General features: G+C 48.5%; 1 protein-coding gene across 1 annotated transcript; it reads left to right on the top strand.

Annotated features, from left to right (window-relative positions):
- Nucleotides 1-354: 354 nt before the first annotated feature.
- KCNJ2 (potassium inwardly rectifying channel subfamily J member 2) lies at nucleotides 355-7,922 on the top strand. The gene is made up of 2 exons (XM_037404636.1): nucleotides 355-489; nucleotides 5,554-7,922. Exon 2 carries the CDS (start codon nucleotides 5,770-5,772, stop codon nucleotides 7,051-7,053), a length of 1,284 nt encoding a protein of 427 aa, XP_037260533.1. The 5' UTR covers nucleotides 355-489; nucleotides 5,554-5,769; the 3' UTR covers nucleotides 7,054-7,922.
- Nucleotides 7,923-14,530: the final 6,608 nt, after the last annotated feature.

Raw genomic sequence — 14,530 nt, 5'->3', positions numbered from 1 at the left:
TGGCGCAGCCGGAGGGCGCAGCCCGAGCCCAGCCCCGGGCAGCCCCGTCGCCTCCCCGCGGGTCCCCCCCGCCCCTCCCCAGGTCCCCCCTCCGGCCCGGCGGGTCCCCCCCGGCCCCTCCCCGCGGGTCCCCCCGGCCGCCCCCCCGCGGGTCTCCCCCGCCCCCCCGGCCCGGCGGGGCAGCCCCGGGCCCCCTCCCCGCGGGTCCCCCCCGGCCCGGCGGGGCAGCCCCGGCCCCGCCGCAGCCCCCGGCCCCCCTGCCCCGCCCCCCGGCCGCCATTGGCGCGGCGCAGCGCGGGGGCGGGGCCGGCGGGGCCGCTATTAAACATCACATGGCAGCCGCGGCGCGGGGCAGCGGCTCATCCAGTGCCTGAGCGCGGCGCGGGGCGGTGGCGGGCACCGGGCACCCCGGGACTGGCTTGTGCGTCCCCCCGGCTGCGGGATCTTACCCCTTGGAACTCCACGGGCACCCTGCAGGGGCAGCGGCAGGTAAGCGGCGCCTTCTCTCTCCATCGCCTCAGGACGCGCAGTCAGCTCGCCTCCAGGTGCCGCCGCGGCTGGCGGGGGCAGGGGGATGCGCCCCAGCTCGGGGGGCGGCCAGTGTCCCCGGGTCCCCCCCCGGCCCGGCTTTCGGTGCCGCTGGCTGTGCTGCACGCCCGGGCACAGCCCTTCCAAGGGGGAACTCCTGCCTTTCTCATGCACCATCCCCGAGCTATTCTCGGTGCCTAAAATAATTAGATAGGTATGCTGCGAACACTCGAGCATCTGCTTGCAGCATCTGTTTGTGTTCATAACTTTCCATGCACCAGCTGCTTCCCCCCTGCCCGCCCCGGGATGTTTTATTCTGGGGAAGGGCTGGAAGTTTGCATGACAACTCGGCGTCGCAGCAGTAGCACCGCTCCATCCCTTTCCATTCTTCTCGCCTGTTGTTTCCTGTACAAGAGAGGTCAAAAGCATCAAGTCTTCGAGATCAGATGCGTGTTTTTGAAAGGAGCGTCCGAAATGTTTTATCGGGGTGTGAAATGAACCTGTAACTTCATTCATTGGCATTCTGGAAACGGGGTGTGTGTGTGTGTGTGTGTGTTATTTTTAATCATCCTGCCAAAAAAATAGGAAGAAAGCAAAAAACCCCAAACCCAAACAAAAACAAACCTTGCAGCTGGGGAGCTTGTGAAGAGACTGTATTGTTTCAACTTAGTTCATGACAGTGAAAGGAAAAAATACTGATAAGGAATGGCAGATTTATTCGCAGGCTTGAGCGACTGCTTTGTCATCTCCCTGGGGCGGGGGCAGCTGGGGACCCACAGGTGGCCTGGGCTGAGCCAGCACCCCCAGCGCTCTGCCCCCTGCCCGTCGCCACCCCCAGCCCGCAGGCAGCCCGCACTTGTTTCTGTGTTCCAGCCTTACCTTTACACTTGTTTGCTTTTCCATCCTCACAGCCGGTGCATCAAGTACACCCCCTGGTGATGACTATTCCACTTGTAGTTATTTTGTCATCAGCTAGAAATATCCTGAACCCGTCTCCTTCGCAGGACAGCAGATGCAAACACCACTTGTCCTTTCCTTTCTCCTATTTCTTCGCACCCATTTCCCTACATCATCTACTCTTTTTTTTTTTTTTTTTTTTTTTTTTTTCCCCTTTCCCACCGCCTAAGCGTGAAGGACAGATCCTTCTCCTGAAGGCAGCTCAGGACTTTGTGTAACTTGAGTCCTACCCAAACCAGTGGAGAAGCCCTGGGGAATGACTTTTAAGTAATGCAGGGGTCTGGAGAAAGGTTACAGGGGTGGTTGTGCCCAGCAGCGAGGGAGCTGGGGCTGTGGGAACAGGCTTCGCTGGGGCGAGCAGCTCCTTTGTTCTGCGTGCCGAGGGCAGCAGGGGAAGGCGCTTGGTGAAGGTGGTGCTGTGCTCTCTTAGCAACATGTGCCCGGCTGGCTGCACGGCTGTGTGGCGTCAGCCTGGGAATAACTGCTCCAATGCTCATTAGTGCTTCTCTCTCAACACCACCCCCCCCCCCCCCCCCCGCTCTTTTTGCACTTCAGAGTTTTTGCTCAGCGTTAAACCTTCTGCACAGAACCCCCTTTGAGCTGTTGTGGAGTTTCGACGCGCGATGTTAACGTCTTTGGGGGGGGGAGGTCTTGAAGGGGATGCTTGCTGAGGGGGAAAGTGAGGGTTTGGGCTCCTCATCGTGGCATTTCCACAAACGTTGTTTCAGAAACGCTGCAGATGCAGCACAGCCCTGTGTTCCTCTCCTCCTCCAAGCATCCCCTTGCAGCAGAGCAAGCCTGGGGCTCTCCCATCCCATCTCATCCCTTCCCGGTAATGCTGGGTCCGTGCCTGTGCTGGTAATTACAAGCTGCTTTGCTCTAATCTGGTGTTCTCTTCCAGGAGGAAAGGTAGCTTGAATTAATCACAATAACACACCTAGTGATGATTGAATTTGCAGCTGCGTGTGTGTGTCTGGGTGCAGTGTGTTGGGCCCAATTATACAAAGATTTGGGGTGGTTGGTGGGTACCGCGTTGGCTTCTTTTGCCCAGCGAGGCTTGTGCGGCTGGTCCCACACTACCTTGGCATCTTTAGTGCCACTAATATGTGATAATGGGGGGGGGCGGGGGGGGGGGGGGGCAGCAAACTTGTTTTGCCTTCGAGCAGCAGGTGGATTAGCAAAACAAGAACCATTAGATTTTCATGCTAGTTTGATTGTTTCTGGGATTTGGGGGGAACCTCTGCTGAAGCTAGCTGTGAAAGTCAGGGTGAACACCCATCAGGCAGCTGGAGGATCTACCGGGTGTTCGACAGAGCCTGTGCTGCCGAGCGGGAGCACAGTCAAACCTGCCGTGTTGCCCTGGCCGGTCCCTGCTCACGGTGCTGGTGGTGCTGCCATCCCCGGCATCCTCCATGCACTTGCGTTCAGGAAGAGAGGCAGTTTGTGCTGTAAAAGAGAGAAGACAACTCTGCCGCGGCACAGCATGCCAGGGCTTTGTTGTCTAAACTTCAGGCAGTCTGTAAAGGTCGAAGAGGGTGGCCCCAGGCACAGCCCGGGAGTTTAAAGATCCTCAGAGCCAAATTGGTGCAGGTTCGCTGCCAAGGGCTGAGTGCCGACAGCTTCGGGCTAGGAGGGAGAAATGCTGCACCAGGTACAGCAGGCAGAAGGTGCTCAGCCATTCAGAGCAGGAATATGACGGTGTATGATACATAATTTGGGTCCAAAACTTCTGAATGCAGCCAGCGGCGAGCTGGTGTTAGGATTTCAGTGATTTGTGGAATTCAAACAAATGTCCTCGGGTCAAGACTTTTGCAGGGGGAAGCTGCACATTCAGACACTTGAGACTTCACAGCTTATCTTTCCCTCCACCGCAAGTCTTCCTCTAAAATCCAAAAGGCAATGCCGGGGGAGGGGGAACACCTTCAAAATAAACTTTCCTAGGCTGTGTGTTTCCACCAGCTTGAAAGAAAACAGACTTTGAATGTGGAAGTCGAACACGACTATGATTATAGGATGTGGTTTATAAAAGTGATCTATTTGCAGACCAATGCAATGGTTTTCCAAGAAGTTTTTTGTGCAGAATGTATTAATAGCAGTTTTGCTTCCCCGCTCCCCACCCCCCCTCCCCTGCCGTGTTCAAGTTTCAGCCCCAAAAATTAAGTGAACATAAGAAGAATACCTTTGTGCTTTTGAGAATAATATCCTGATGGGAATGAGAAACCCCATGATCCAAAAGGCGTGAAGGGGAAAAAGGTGCGTAAAGCCTTTGCACAGTGTAGGCAAGATGGTCAGATAGGGAAGAGGGCAGCTGCACCATAAACCTGCATTGCTGGGAGCCGCACTGAAAACTGGGCATTACCGAACCTACCAAAAGCTGCCAAAATGTCTTGTACGGTGCTGAAGTCACAGATGACTAATCTCGGCAAGTAGGCACTGGGACGCATTCTTGCACAACAAACAGAAATGAGGAAAAAAGAGAAGGTAAAAGTAAATGCTTAAGAGATTCTAGAGGGAAAACCAGCCTGTGTGCCACTGTGAGCATGGCGTTTTCTGTTTGTCACCTGCTTTTCTCCTAACAAGTGCTGCTGACCTCAAACCCTTGTAATGTGGCTGAAGGATGTGGGGGGCCTGAGGAGCTGTTTGAAATCTCTCAGGTTTTTGGAACCCCTCTGCAGGGCGTTAGGGGCTGCTTTGGGGAAAGGAGATGAACTCTTACCTGCAGCTGCTGTCAGACGGGTGTCAGAGGAAGAGGCACAGAGTACTGAAGCCGCTTTGTGGGCAGAGGTCGTGCTCCTTGGTGGCTGCAGATTTGTTGGGTTTTGAACAAACTCAGATGAGTTTTGATAATACTGATTTATGAAGAGCATCGTGATTTAATCCCTCACTGCTGTAAATGGTACTGAAGTCTCCTCTCCTACGCCAAACGGGCAGCAGACATTCCCCATCACTTGGTTTTAGTTTTATTTCCTCCATGGGGTGCACATGTGGATGGAGCCGTTGCATTAACGCATCTCTTCTCCTCTGCAGTATTTCAGTTACATTTCCTGATATACAGTACATGACTTAATGGGTGACGCACTTGTTAAAAGCTTAACCTGGGTCTAAGCCAGACCTCCCTGAAACAAGTTTGGTGGCTTCTACCCTCAGGAAGAAGCTTTTGTAGCCTCTCTGCTGAGTCTTAATTGCTGACATTTAAGACCCACAGGATGCTCAGAACCGTTACCCATGGGAGACGGAACTGGCTGCCTCAGGCTCCCGAGGGGAAGGTGCTGGTCCTTGCTACCAAAGGTATTAGGAAGACCCTCGGCCAGTGCTACTCCATCGTAGCCTTTTGCTAGTTGCATTAGGAGCAGATGAGTGTCGTTGCAAGGTTTAGTTTGCTTCCTATAACTTAGCCAAATGTAAGCATAAAAAACCACACAGAACCCAGTGAGTCTGGAGTTAGAGGAACTAATGCAGCCCTTATTCCTGCCATTTGCAGAGACTACACAACTCTTTTTCTTTTTCTTTCCCCCCCCCCCCCCCCCCCCCAGTTTAATTAAAACAAAGTTATATGCAATGTGAATTCATGGAAATCCCTGACACTTGCATTTTCCAAGTTTATTGCTTTTCTCAGGTCACATCATCTTCCCTTTTGCACGGTCCTTTCTTTATCATGGGTAAAACAGTCCAGGAGCGACAAATTGTATGTCATGAAAAACTGCTTCAGTCCTTATATTTGAACAGACGGATGTCAGGGCTAATTGTTTGTTTCAAAATAAACAGAAAACACAGTTGTAAGTATTAGATAGGTTCTTTGCACATCTGGCTTTAAAGTGAATATTGCCTAGACACTTGTGTGACACTGTCACTTCAGGGCTGTCACTTAGGAAGGGTGATGCCTTTGTACTAATGATGTCACTTCTGTCAATACACAGCTGCGCACATCGTGCATTCTAGAAGATGCTGCCGTTAAGAGTAAGGAAACTTCCTGCAGGTCCATTGGAGTAATTGTACTTGATTCTTTCAGGTTTGATTCCTTACCCTGTTCCTCCAGGATCTAACACGATGTTTCTTTTTCTCTTGCAGACCATGCCCTCTCTATGACGGTTACTTGCTAAGCTAACTCTGCATGCCAGAAGACTGTCCTTGGTTGATCCAAGGGCTTTCGGGGACTCCGGCCTCTCCCCAGTTTTTCTGTGTGTGTGTGTTCCTCTAGAACTTTCAAAACTGTTTCTCCAAAGGGTTTTGCAGAAACTTAGACTGTTTTCTAAAGCAGAAGCACCTCAGTCCACAGCAGTAGTGATGGGCAGCGTGCGAACCAACCGCTACAGCATCGTGTCTTCAGAAGAGGACGGCATGAAGCTGGCAACCATGGCTGTTGCCAACGGTTTTGGGAATGGAAAGAGTAAGGTACACACCAGGCAGCAGTGCAGGAGCCGCTTTGTCAAAAAAGATGGCCACTGCAATGTCCAGTTCATTAACGTGGGTGAGAAGGGACAGCGATACCTGGCAGACATCTTCACCACTTGTGTGGACATCCGCTGGAGGTGGATGCTAGTTATCTTCTGCCTGACTTTCATCCTCTCCTGGCTTTTTTTTGGCTGTGTGTTTTGGTTGATTGCACTGTTGCATGGGGATCTGGAGAATCAAGAAAATAGCAAACCTTGTGTCTCTCAAGTGAGCAGCTTCACCGCAGCCTTCCTGTTCTCCATCGAGACCCAGACCACGATCGGCTATGGCTTCAGGTGTGTCACAGACGAGTGCCCCATCGCAGTTTTCATGGTGGTTTTCCAGTCTATAGTAGGCTGCATCATTGATGCCTTCATCATTGGTGCTGTCATGGCAAAGATGGCTAAGCCAAAAAAGAGAAATGAAACTCTAGTCTTCAGCCACAATGCCGTGGTGGCCATGAGAGATGGAAAGCTGTGTCTGATGTGGCGTGTGGGAAACCTGAGGAAAAGCCACTTGGTGGAGGCACATGTGCGAGCACAGCTCCTCAAATCCAGGATCACGTCAGAAGGGGAGTACATCCCCTTGGATCAAATAGACATCAATGTAGGGTTTGACAGCGGGATAGACCGCATATTCCTGGTCTCCCCAATTACGATAGTACACGAGATAGATGAAGACAGTCCTTTGTATGACTTGAGCAAACAAGACATGGACAATGCTGACTTTGAAATTGTAGTAATATTAGAGGGCATGGTGGAAGCTACCGCCATGACTACCCAGTGCCGTAGCTCATATCTGGCAAATGAAATCCTCTGGGGCCACCGCTACGAGCCTGTACTCTTTGAAGAGAAAAACTACTACAAAGTGGACTACTCAAGGTTCCACAAAACATACGAAGTGCCCAACACACCCATCTGTAGTGCCAGAGACTTAGCAGAAAAGAAATACATTCTCTCTAATGCAAACTCCTTTTGCTACGAGAATGAAGTGGCCCTCACCAGCAAAGAGGAGGACGAGATTGACACGGGGGTGCCTGAGAGCATGAGCACAGACACCCACCCGGACATGGACCACCACAACCAAGCAGGGGTGCCTCTAGAGCCACGGCCGCTACGGCGGGAGTCGGAAATATGAGTGACAAATCCTTCCTCTCTCTTTTGGTTGAAAGGAAAAAAAAAAAAAGGAAAGAAATACATCTATCGGTCAAAGGCACGTTGACCTGAGAAGTTGGCCCAGAACAGTTTTCAGACAACGGTACTGTTGAAGAGCGGGGTGAAGGCAAGCAGACCTGAGAAACCCAGGCTGGTTTTAGGGCTGTCCTCAGAGGAGGGACGACAGAAAATGAACTCTAAACACAAAGCACTAAACATGTCTAAGTATGAACAGAAGGCACATATGTTGTAGAATAAATTATGTATATATTTTTTTACAAAACTTGAACTTGCAGGCAAGCTTTGGTTGGGTTATTATTATTTTTTTTTCAACTTTTTCCAGAATGCTTCTCTCTAGGGAACAAGAATGTTTTTAATGGCATAACAAAGGCAAGAATCTGCCTTATTATTATTATTATAATTATTTTTTAAAAAGCTGCTGCTAACTACATGAACACAAATGGTTATTTTTGTTGCAGTGTAGTTTTTATTTTCTCTTGTGTAATTTAAAAAAAAAAAAGTCAGTGTTGAACTTTTTGGGTTGAAAAGCTGGTGATCACTTCAGAGAGGCCGACATTGTCAGAAAGTCTAAACTCCTTTTGAGGCCAGTAGTTTGATAGTTAGAATCAATTTCTCTCTTTCCAATTACATAAGGGGCATTATGTAATATCAGGCCAATCCGTAGCCTCCAGCAAAATTATGATTTTTGGGGGGAGAATTTAATTCTCTTCTAAAGGAAAAATGAGAAATAAAAAATATATATACATAGAAAAAGTACTAAGTTAAAACTACCTAAATGTATACCAAAGAAAATGCACAGTTTTGCACAGCGGAGTTTATCTTAAAAAAAAACAAAAAAAACAAAAAAAAAAAAAACCAGGCTGCTTTAAACAAAAAAGATTTCAAACCTCAGACACTTTTTTTTGGTTTTTTTTTTTCTTCTTTTTTTCTTTTTTTTTTTTTTTTTTCTCTTTTCTTTTTAAGACCTTTATTTTGCACCTTATTCTAAAAGCTTAAGATTCAGATCTCAAGTGAGCTAGGACTCCTCCCCTTTCCCCCTGCTCTTCCATGGGGAAATAAATTCCCTTCCTTTCTGTAAGGAGAAGTGCAGTGGGGGGAAAGCAAACAGCTGCCCTCCCGGTCGCTGCGGCAGAAGGTCAAGTGTCAGTGCAGGCATTCCCAACGCGGCGCTAGAGCCCAGCGCCACCGCAGCCTCCCAGAACCGAGCCACCCTCGCCACGCTGCCGGAGCCCAGCCCCTTGGCTGTGGTACCGCTCCGGCCTCACCAGGCACGGGCGAAGCTGCTGGTCCATGCACGAGGCTCGCTGCTGGAGCAGGCGTTTGGGCACCAATGAACTGAGCAGTAGAGAAATCCCTGGGAAGAGGTTTTTGGAAGAGGAAGGGAGAGGGTAACGGAGAGGAAATAGAAAACAACATTTAGGAGCCAGCATTTGGGAATGGCACAGGGATTGTAGCGTTTTGGGGGGAAAATGCTTCTCTTCAGCAGGGTGAGGGTGTCAGAAAAAAGTCTATTTTCCATCTCATTTAGAGAGGGATTACGTGGGGAGGATGAGGCTGCAAGGTGAGGTCCATCTCCTGCCTCCCCTCCCTGGCAAACGCCAGCTGAGCGGCCAGCGGCTGGGATGCGTTGCCCAGCTCCGAATGGATTTTGTGACCTTCAGCCAAGCTCTGGCTCTGGTGGCATTTTGACTCCTTCACCCAGGCGGCTTGAAATTCTCTGTGCCTCTAAGATCAAGGAGACGGCGAACCTGCGCTTCACGCCCGCTCCCCACGGAGCCGGCAGAGGGGTGTTGGGGGGGACGATAATCCTAGTCAACTCTCGCAGTATTGGATCACTCTATGCCATTAAAAAACAGCTTGTTCTAGGTCTAATGTCTTCTGCAAACAGATAATCTGTGAAGGCCTCTGGCCCCTTCCAGCCCTGCCTGAAAGAAATGCCTGCAACGAGAAATGGTTTCTGATAAGATGCTATCTACAGTGGGTGGGTTCGAAACTATGGAAATTTGACATTGTAAACATGGATTTGGCTACTAGAGGAGGCAGATGATGAAGTGTTAAGTCCTAAGGCTTTTGCTGGGGTGGCGGGACGTAAAAGAAACTAAAGGTTGAACATGTCAAGGTGATTTGATTGCAGTTTCTGGGTCAACAGTAGTGAAGGCAACTGAGTGCTGCTAGTGCTGCTATTGTGATATTCTTGTACAAGAAAAAAACAACACTAAACCAAAGAGTATTCAGTGGAAGAGAGCGTGCATGAGAGCACAATGGGGAAGGGATGCAAAAGGGAGGCTGACCAGGAGAAAGGGGTCCTGCTCTCCAGGCCAGCATCCCCCAGGTGCACAGTGCTCCCACTAAATGATACTTGAGATAATTGAGGGAGGGATGAGAGACGGGGGACGGGAAATGCAGGATTCAGCTTGTTTCTTTACAGCAAAAGAAATTCAGAGGGGAAATAAAACCCAATCTCCTCCCCCTTAACATTTCTGGTGCAGAGGTTTTGGGTTTGGGGTTTTGTTTTGTTTTGTTTTGTTTTTCAAGTCAGTTTTTCAGAAATATTTTTAAAATGTACATTTTATAAAGTTTATCAAGTATTTTCATATTTAAAGCCAAATGTAAATAGAAGTCTGTAAAGGAGGACAAGGAGAAGAAGAAAAAGAAAAGGCCACAAAAAGTATAAATTCTGCTCGGCAGTCTCAGCTAGCTAGTACTTAGATGCTACCGGTTAGCATGATTTTTAGCAAATACGTGCAAGCCTTATAGGATTCCTAATGCTATGAACTTCTCTTTATTTATTTTTAAGCATGGACTTTTAATTTGAAAACATGTTCTAGTTACTGGCATTTTTAAAAGTTACCAGCTTTCTGAGTGCTAGTCTTGTCAAGGATGTGCATTGAGGTAATCCATTACACTCTCTGCCGCATTTTTTTTTTTTTTTTGCTTTTCTTTTTTAACAACCCTTTGTCTTTGCTGACTGAATCTTACATTGCAGAACTGCACTCAGCCTCTGGCTCCGGGAAGCTGCTAGAAAGAGACCTGCAATGTAGACTCCATGGTACCCTTGCCCCTTATCTGTCATTTCTGTGTTTCTCAACGCGCCGTGGTAAGCCCGGTATAGGACAGACTATTGTAGCACACTTCTACAGCAGCAAATTGGGTTAGTCGTTTTAAAAAAATGCTGTTATTTTGTAAAGGACTACAGAGTGACTGACAGTGTTTCTTCAGTTCCCGATGATCCTGGGCCACGCTGATGCTTAATTAGGGGCCCTTTAAACTGACTGAGCTCTACCCGCAGGCTCCAACGGGCGTTTGGCCTCTTTAGCACGGATGGAGTTGGCTCAACTGGCTCGCACAGAAGGTTTATACTGTATTTCGCTTAGGGTCTGGGGGGGAATATGTTATTTCTGCCCTTCCCTGAAAATACTTGAATGAGACACATTGTCTAAACCATAATACTGCATACAGTGACAAAAAGCGTTTCCGAGGCAGGTGGGGATAGATCTCTTCTTTCCGCTGTCTCTTCCGTGCGAGTTGTACTCGGTTAAGTAGCAAGGGTCAAAACCATTACCTATTAGCTGTGTTTAATGATACTCTCTCCCAGCCATGATAAACTTCTTTGTTGTTAGTTTAGCACGCGCTCCTCTTGGAAAAGACAAAGGGTCCAGATTTTTTGTTTGTTCTCTTAGGTCTTCTTTTTCACGATGGATTACAAGGTAAAACTGAGAAGTACTGTAATGTCTTTAAATTATGGCTGCTTACGACCATTGTGAAGTAGAAGGGTGCTGCATAGTTGCCATCCCACAGCCAGCAAGAAACTGATTTTGTAATGACTTTTGGCCTGCAGCTATTGTAAGGTGAACAATCTAGGCATCTGACAGTTGTCCATTACTATTTTCCTGTTTGCAGCCTTTTTGTATCAAAGTCTTCCTAATGTACTGCACAAATTGTGGATTGTACAGATTTTTATATATTATGTCTTATTTTATTATTTCTAAATAAATAAAAAAAATTGAGAATGAACGGATGTGTGCAGTATGTATGTAAATGAAGTAGGGAGACGAGCCTGGAGGTTATGATGTAGCTGTGTTTGTGGCTGGCTGAGCAGGGTCACCAAAGCACTTTGAGGAAGGTTGTCCTCTCCCTTGACAAAAGGCAGGAGGAAAGGCGATCCCATCATTATTTTCCAGCTGAGGACACAAACAGGGTGCAGTATAAGGCAGCTTGCACCAGAGGAAGGTCTGCCCTAAAGAGACCAAGGGACTTTCTTAAGGTCATTCCTGGACCTGCAGAGCTCCAGGTCATTAGCTACAAGTTGCATGAAATGGGAAAAAAGCTCCAAGTCTGTATAAACTGCAAAGCAGGGGAAGGGCAGGGGGAAATGAAAACACAGAGCATAAGCAAGCGCATTGAAAGATTTGGAAAGGGATTAAAAAATCAAGCAGGAAACTCATCTTCAAATCCCCATGTTTTATGTTTGCCTGGAACATCCCCTTATTGAAATGATGCTCCTCAGCTCAGCTCAATTCCAAACATGCTCACCGTAATCTTCACGCATGCCTCATTTGTCTGGAGTCCTGAGCCCAGTGTCACAGGAGCCGGGGTTTGTGTGATGGGATGGGGACGTGGGACAGGGACCGGCCCCGAGTGACCAAAAGCGCCGCAATGCCCTTATTTGTCTGGGTTGGAAAGCTCCTGCCCTGCTGTGTGTGTGGCCTCCAGGGCAGATACTGAGGCTGCACGACTGTGACTCAGCTCAAAACTGCTGATCTAACCGGACTCAAACATGATGCCACGGCCGAGGATGGCTGTGAAACATTTCAGCGCAGTTTTGACCCCTCTGCTGATTTTTCAAACTTTTTATCAGTCTGTAATGCTATTAAACAGTGCCTCGGATGGAGACCTGACCCTATCTAGAAGGATTCCATTTATAAATTCAAATGCACTTTTCAAATCTAATGGTCTCTTGGAAAGCTTACAGTAATAATTACAGGGCTGGATTTAGAGATACAGATTAGCTGTCACAGCCTGGATCTGCTTATTCTCCCTACTGGAAAGCATCTTCTGTGAGAGCTGCTCGTTGCCCTGACCCCGGCTTTGATGTTTGCTGCAGGGGCAGAGGGTTGGGGGCCACTATCTGCAGATTCCGCCTGGCTCGCACCCCGTCCCTAAATCATTAGCACCCTCTCCTGTCAGTGCCTTTCCCTTCTCTTGGTGGCCACTGGTCCGGTCAGGTGAAGTCAGCATAAATGTAGCAGCAAAGCACAGACGGCGTGGTTTTGTAGCTATCAAGGTAATAGCAAAACTCTTCCCCTCCTAGCTGGGTGCATCTAGCAAGCAGCAAGCATGGACTGCGGGCTGCATGTGCATACTGCCTGAATCTCGACAGCGTGAGTAAAATGCCATGGAAGACGTAACAGCATGGGTGTTGGCGTGCCAGCACCAGCAGGACACAGGCAACGCTGTCTGCTGCCCACGGGGTGCCCGTGCCCTCAGCAGGTAGCGTGGGAAGGGGTTTTTCTCACCAGCCTAGCAGGGCTCACGGAGCCTTTCCAGGTGCCAAGCTCATGCTGACTGCAGGTTTCATCGGTGTGCAAAAATGTGTAATGATGTTTAAAGAAACGTCCATTCTTTCAAGATGTTTGAACTAAGCTCGTGATTTCAGGGGAGCCTGTTTCATGGTTCTGGATTCTTGGCAGGTGGAGATCACCATGCAGGGAAGGATTTGGATGAGATGCTATCTGGGATTCAACACCCGCCTTGTCTGGATTAGCTCATTTGTCCTGGTGTGATGGGCTTGTCAGATCTTTCAGGAAGGGGCTGTTGGCTTTGCAGGGGGGTTCAGTGTACATGTGGGGTCCCCACGGCTTCTTGCACCCCTCAGGGCAGCAGCATAAGGAGTTGTGTGTTAAAACTGGGGGAGATAGAATAGGGGGGGGGGAAGTTGGCAAAGTAGAATGTTTCAGACTGGGTTTTGCTTCTCTCTCTGTTTGCTCTTTGGTGTGCAGGACGCAGCTGTTTCACCTGCACGGGGGTAACAGCCCCCGCTGGCTTCCAGACAAGTGGGATCTGGAAGCACTTGCAAACTTCCATCTACATTCAACAAACTGGCAATCTTTGGACCTGTGCACAGCGCAGAAGCAGTGATGAAAGTCACACCAGGACCACTGATGCTGCGAACACAAAAGCCATGTGTCCTCACGGAGGAAGCCAAAGAGCAGCAGGAATCCCTGCAGCGCTCCCTAACCCGCCAAGCAAAGCTGAACTCTGACCATCACCCCGCTATAACTGCGATGGCATTTCAGGGAAACTAGAGGATGAGTGAAAACAACTAAATGATCGTGGAGTCACTTGGTGAGGTCTGAGATGAAAATTTCAAAGTTTCAGATGAGGGAATGGGGACAGGTCTTTGTGAATCGAGTAGCTACATGGGAGCGACAGCTGCCGAGACATGGAAAGCCACAGCAGTATGTCACACTCATGGCAATTCTGTATTTCTTCTATTAGGAGAAGGGGAAGAAACATCATCCCAGGAGCACACACTGCCAGGGGAACACCAGCAACATTGCATGAACCATTCGTATCACATCCAGCACAAGCATCAGGGGCAGACACAGTAACACCGGCTACTGCAACGCGCCAAGACAGGTTGGATGTGGCTTTGAGCAACCTCATCCAGTGGGAGGTGTCCCTGCCCATGGCAGGGGGCTGGAAACAGATGATCTGTAAGGTCCCTTCCAACCCAAACCATTCTGTGATTCTATGATTCTATGATAAGACCTGCAGCAGGCTGCTCCATGCTTTTGGCAGTTCTCCAGATGGAACTGAAATCCATAGCTAAATCCTTCCATTTATCTGGTGCCTCGGGTAGACTTTATTTTGCAGGGAGTTACCATCATTTTATAACCCTCATGGCCACCTGAAGCCTTTTTTTTTCTTTTTAGCTTGATGCATTGCCTTTGCTTTGTCTTCTCCTGCAGATCAGAGAGATGTTTCTGCTGGTTTGCCAGTGTCTGGGGAGACAACAGAAAAGTGAAAGCAATGGAGATTATAGAAAGGTCAAGAATATAAAAATGAAATATTCTCTTGAAATATATATTTTTTTCTCTTTCCAAAGTTTTCTCTGAAGTACAGTCTTTAATCTAGCACCAACATTTACAGCTTGTTTGACTGTGCATATCCAGGTTGTTATATGAAAGCAAATGCATTTCGTATTTTTGGGTGGGCAGGGCAGAAAGGGGCTACAAATACACCTGTTTCAGTGACGTATACATTTTCTATTACTCTTTAAAAAAAAAAAAAATAGTGCTTTTACCTTTTCCTTCCTTACGGGCTTGGATTTCAACCCATAGATACTGGAAACAGAATTTATTTTAAAAATGCACATTGAGACTCATACAAATGACATAGATGTTAAATTGTGAAATACCTACTGAATCACTTTGGTT

Source organism: Falco rusticolus, chromosome 1 (assembly GCF_015220075.1).
Source record: "Falco rusticolus isolate bFalRus1 chromosome 1, bFalRus1.pri, whole genome shotgun sequence".
NCBI classification, from domain to species: domain Eukaryota; kingdom Metazoa; phylum Chordata; class Aves; order Falconiformes; family Falconidae; genus Falco; species Falco rusticolus.
This window is presented reverse-complemented; position numbering and strand designations above follow the sequence as displayed.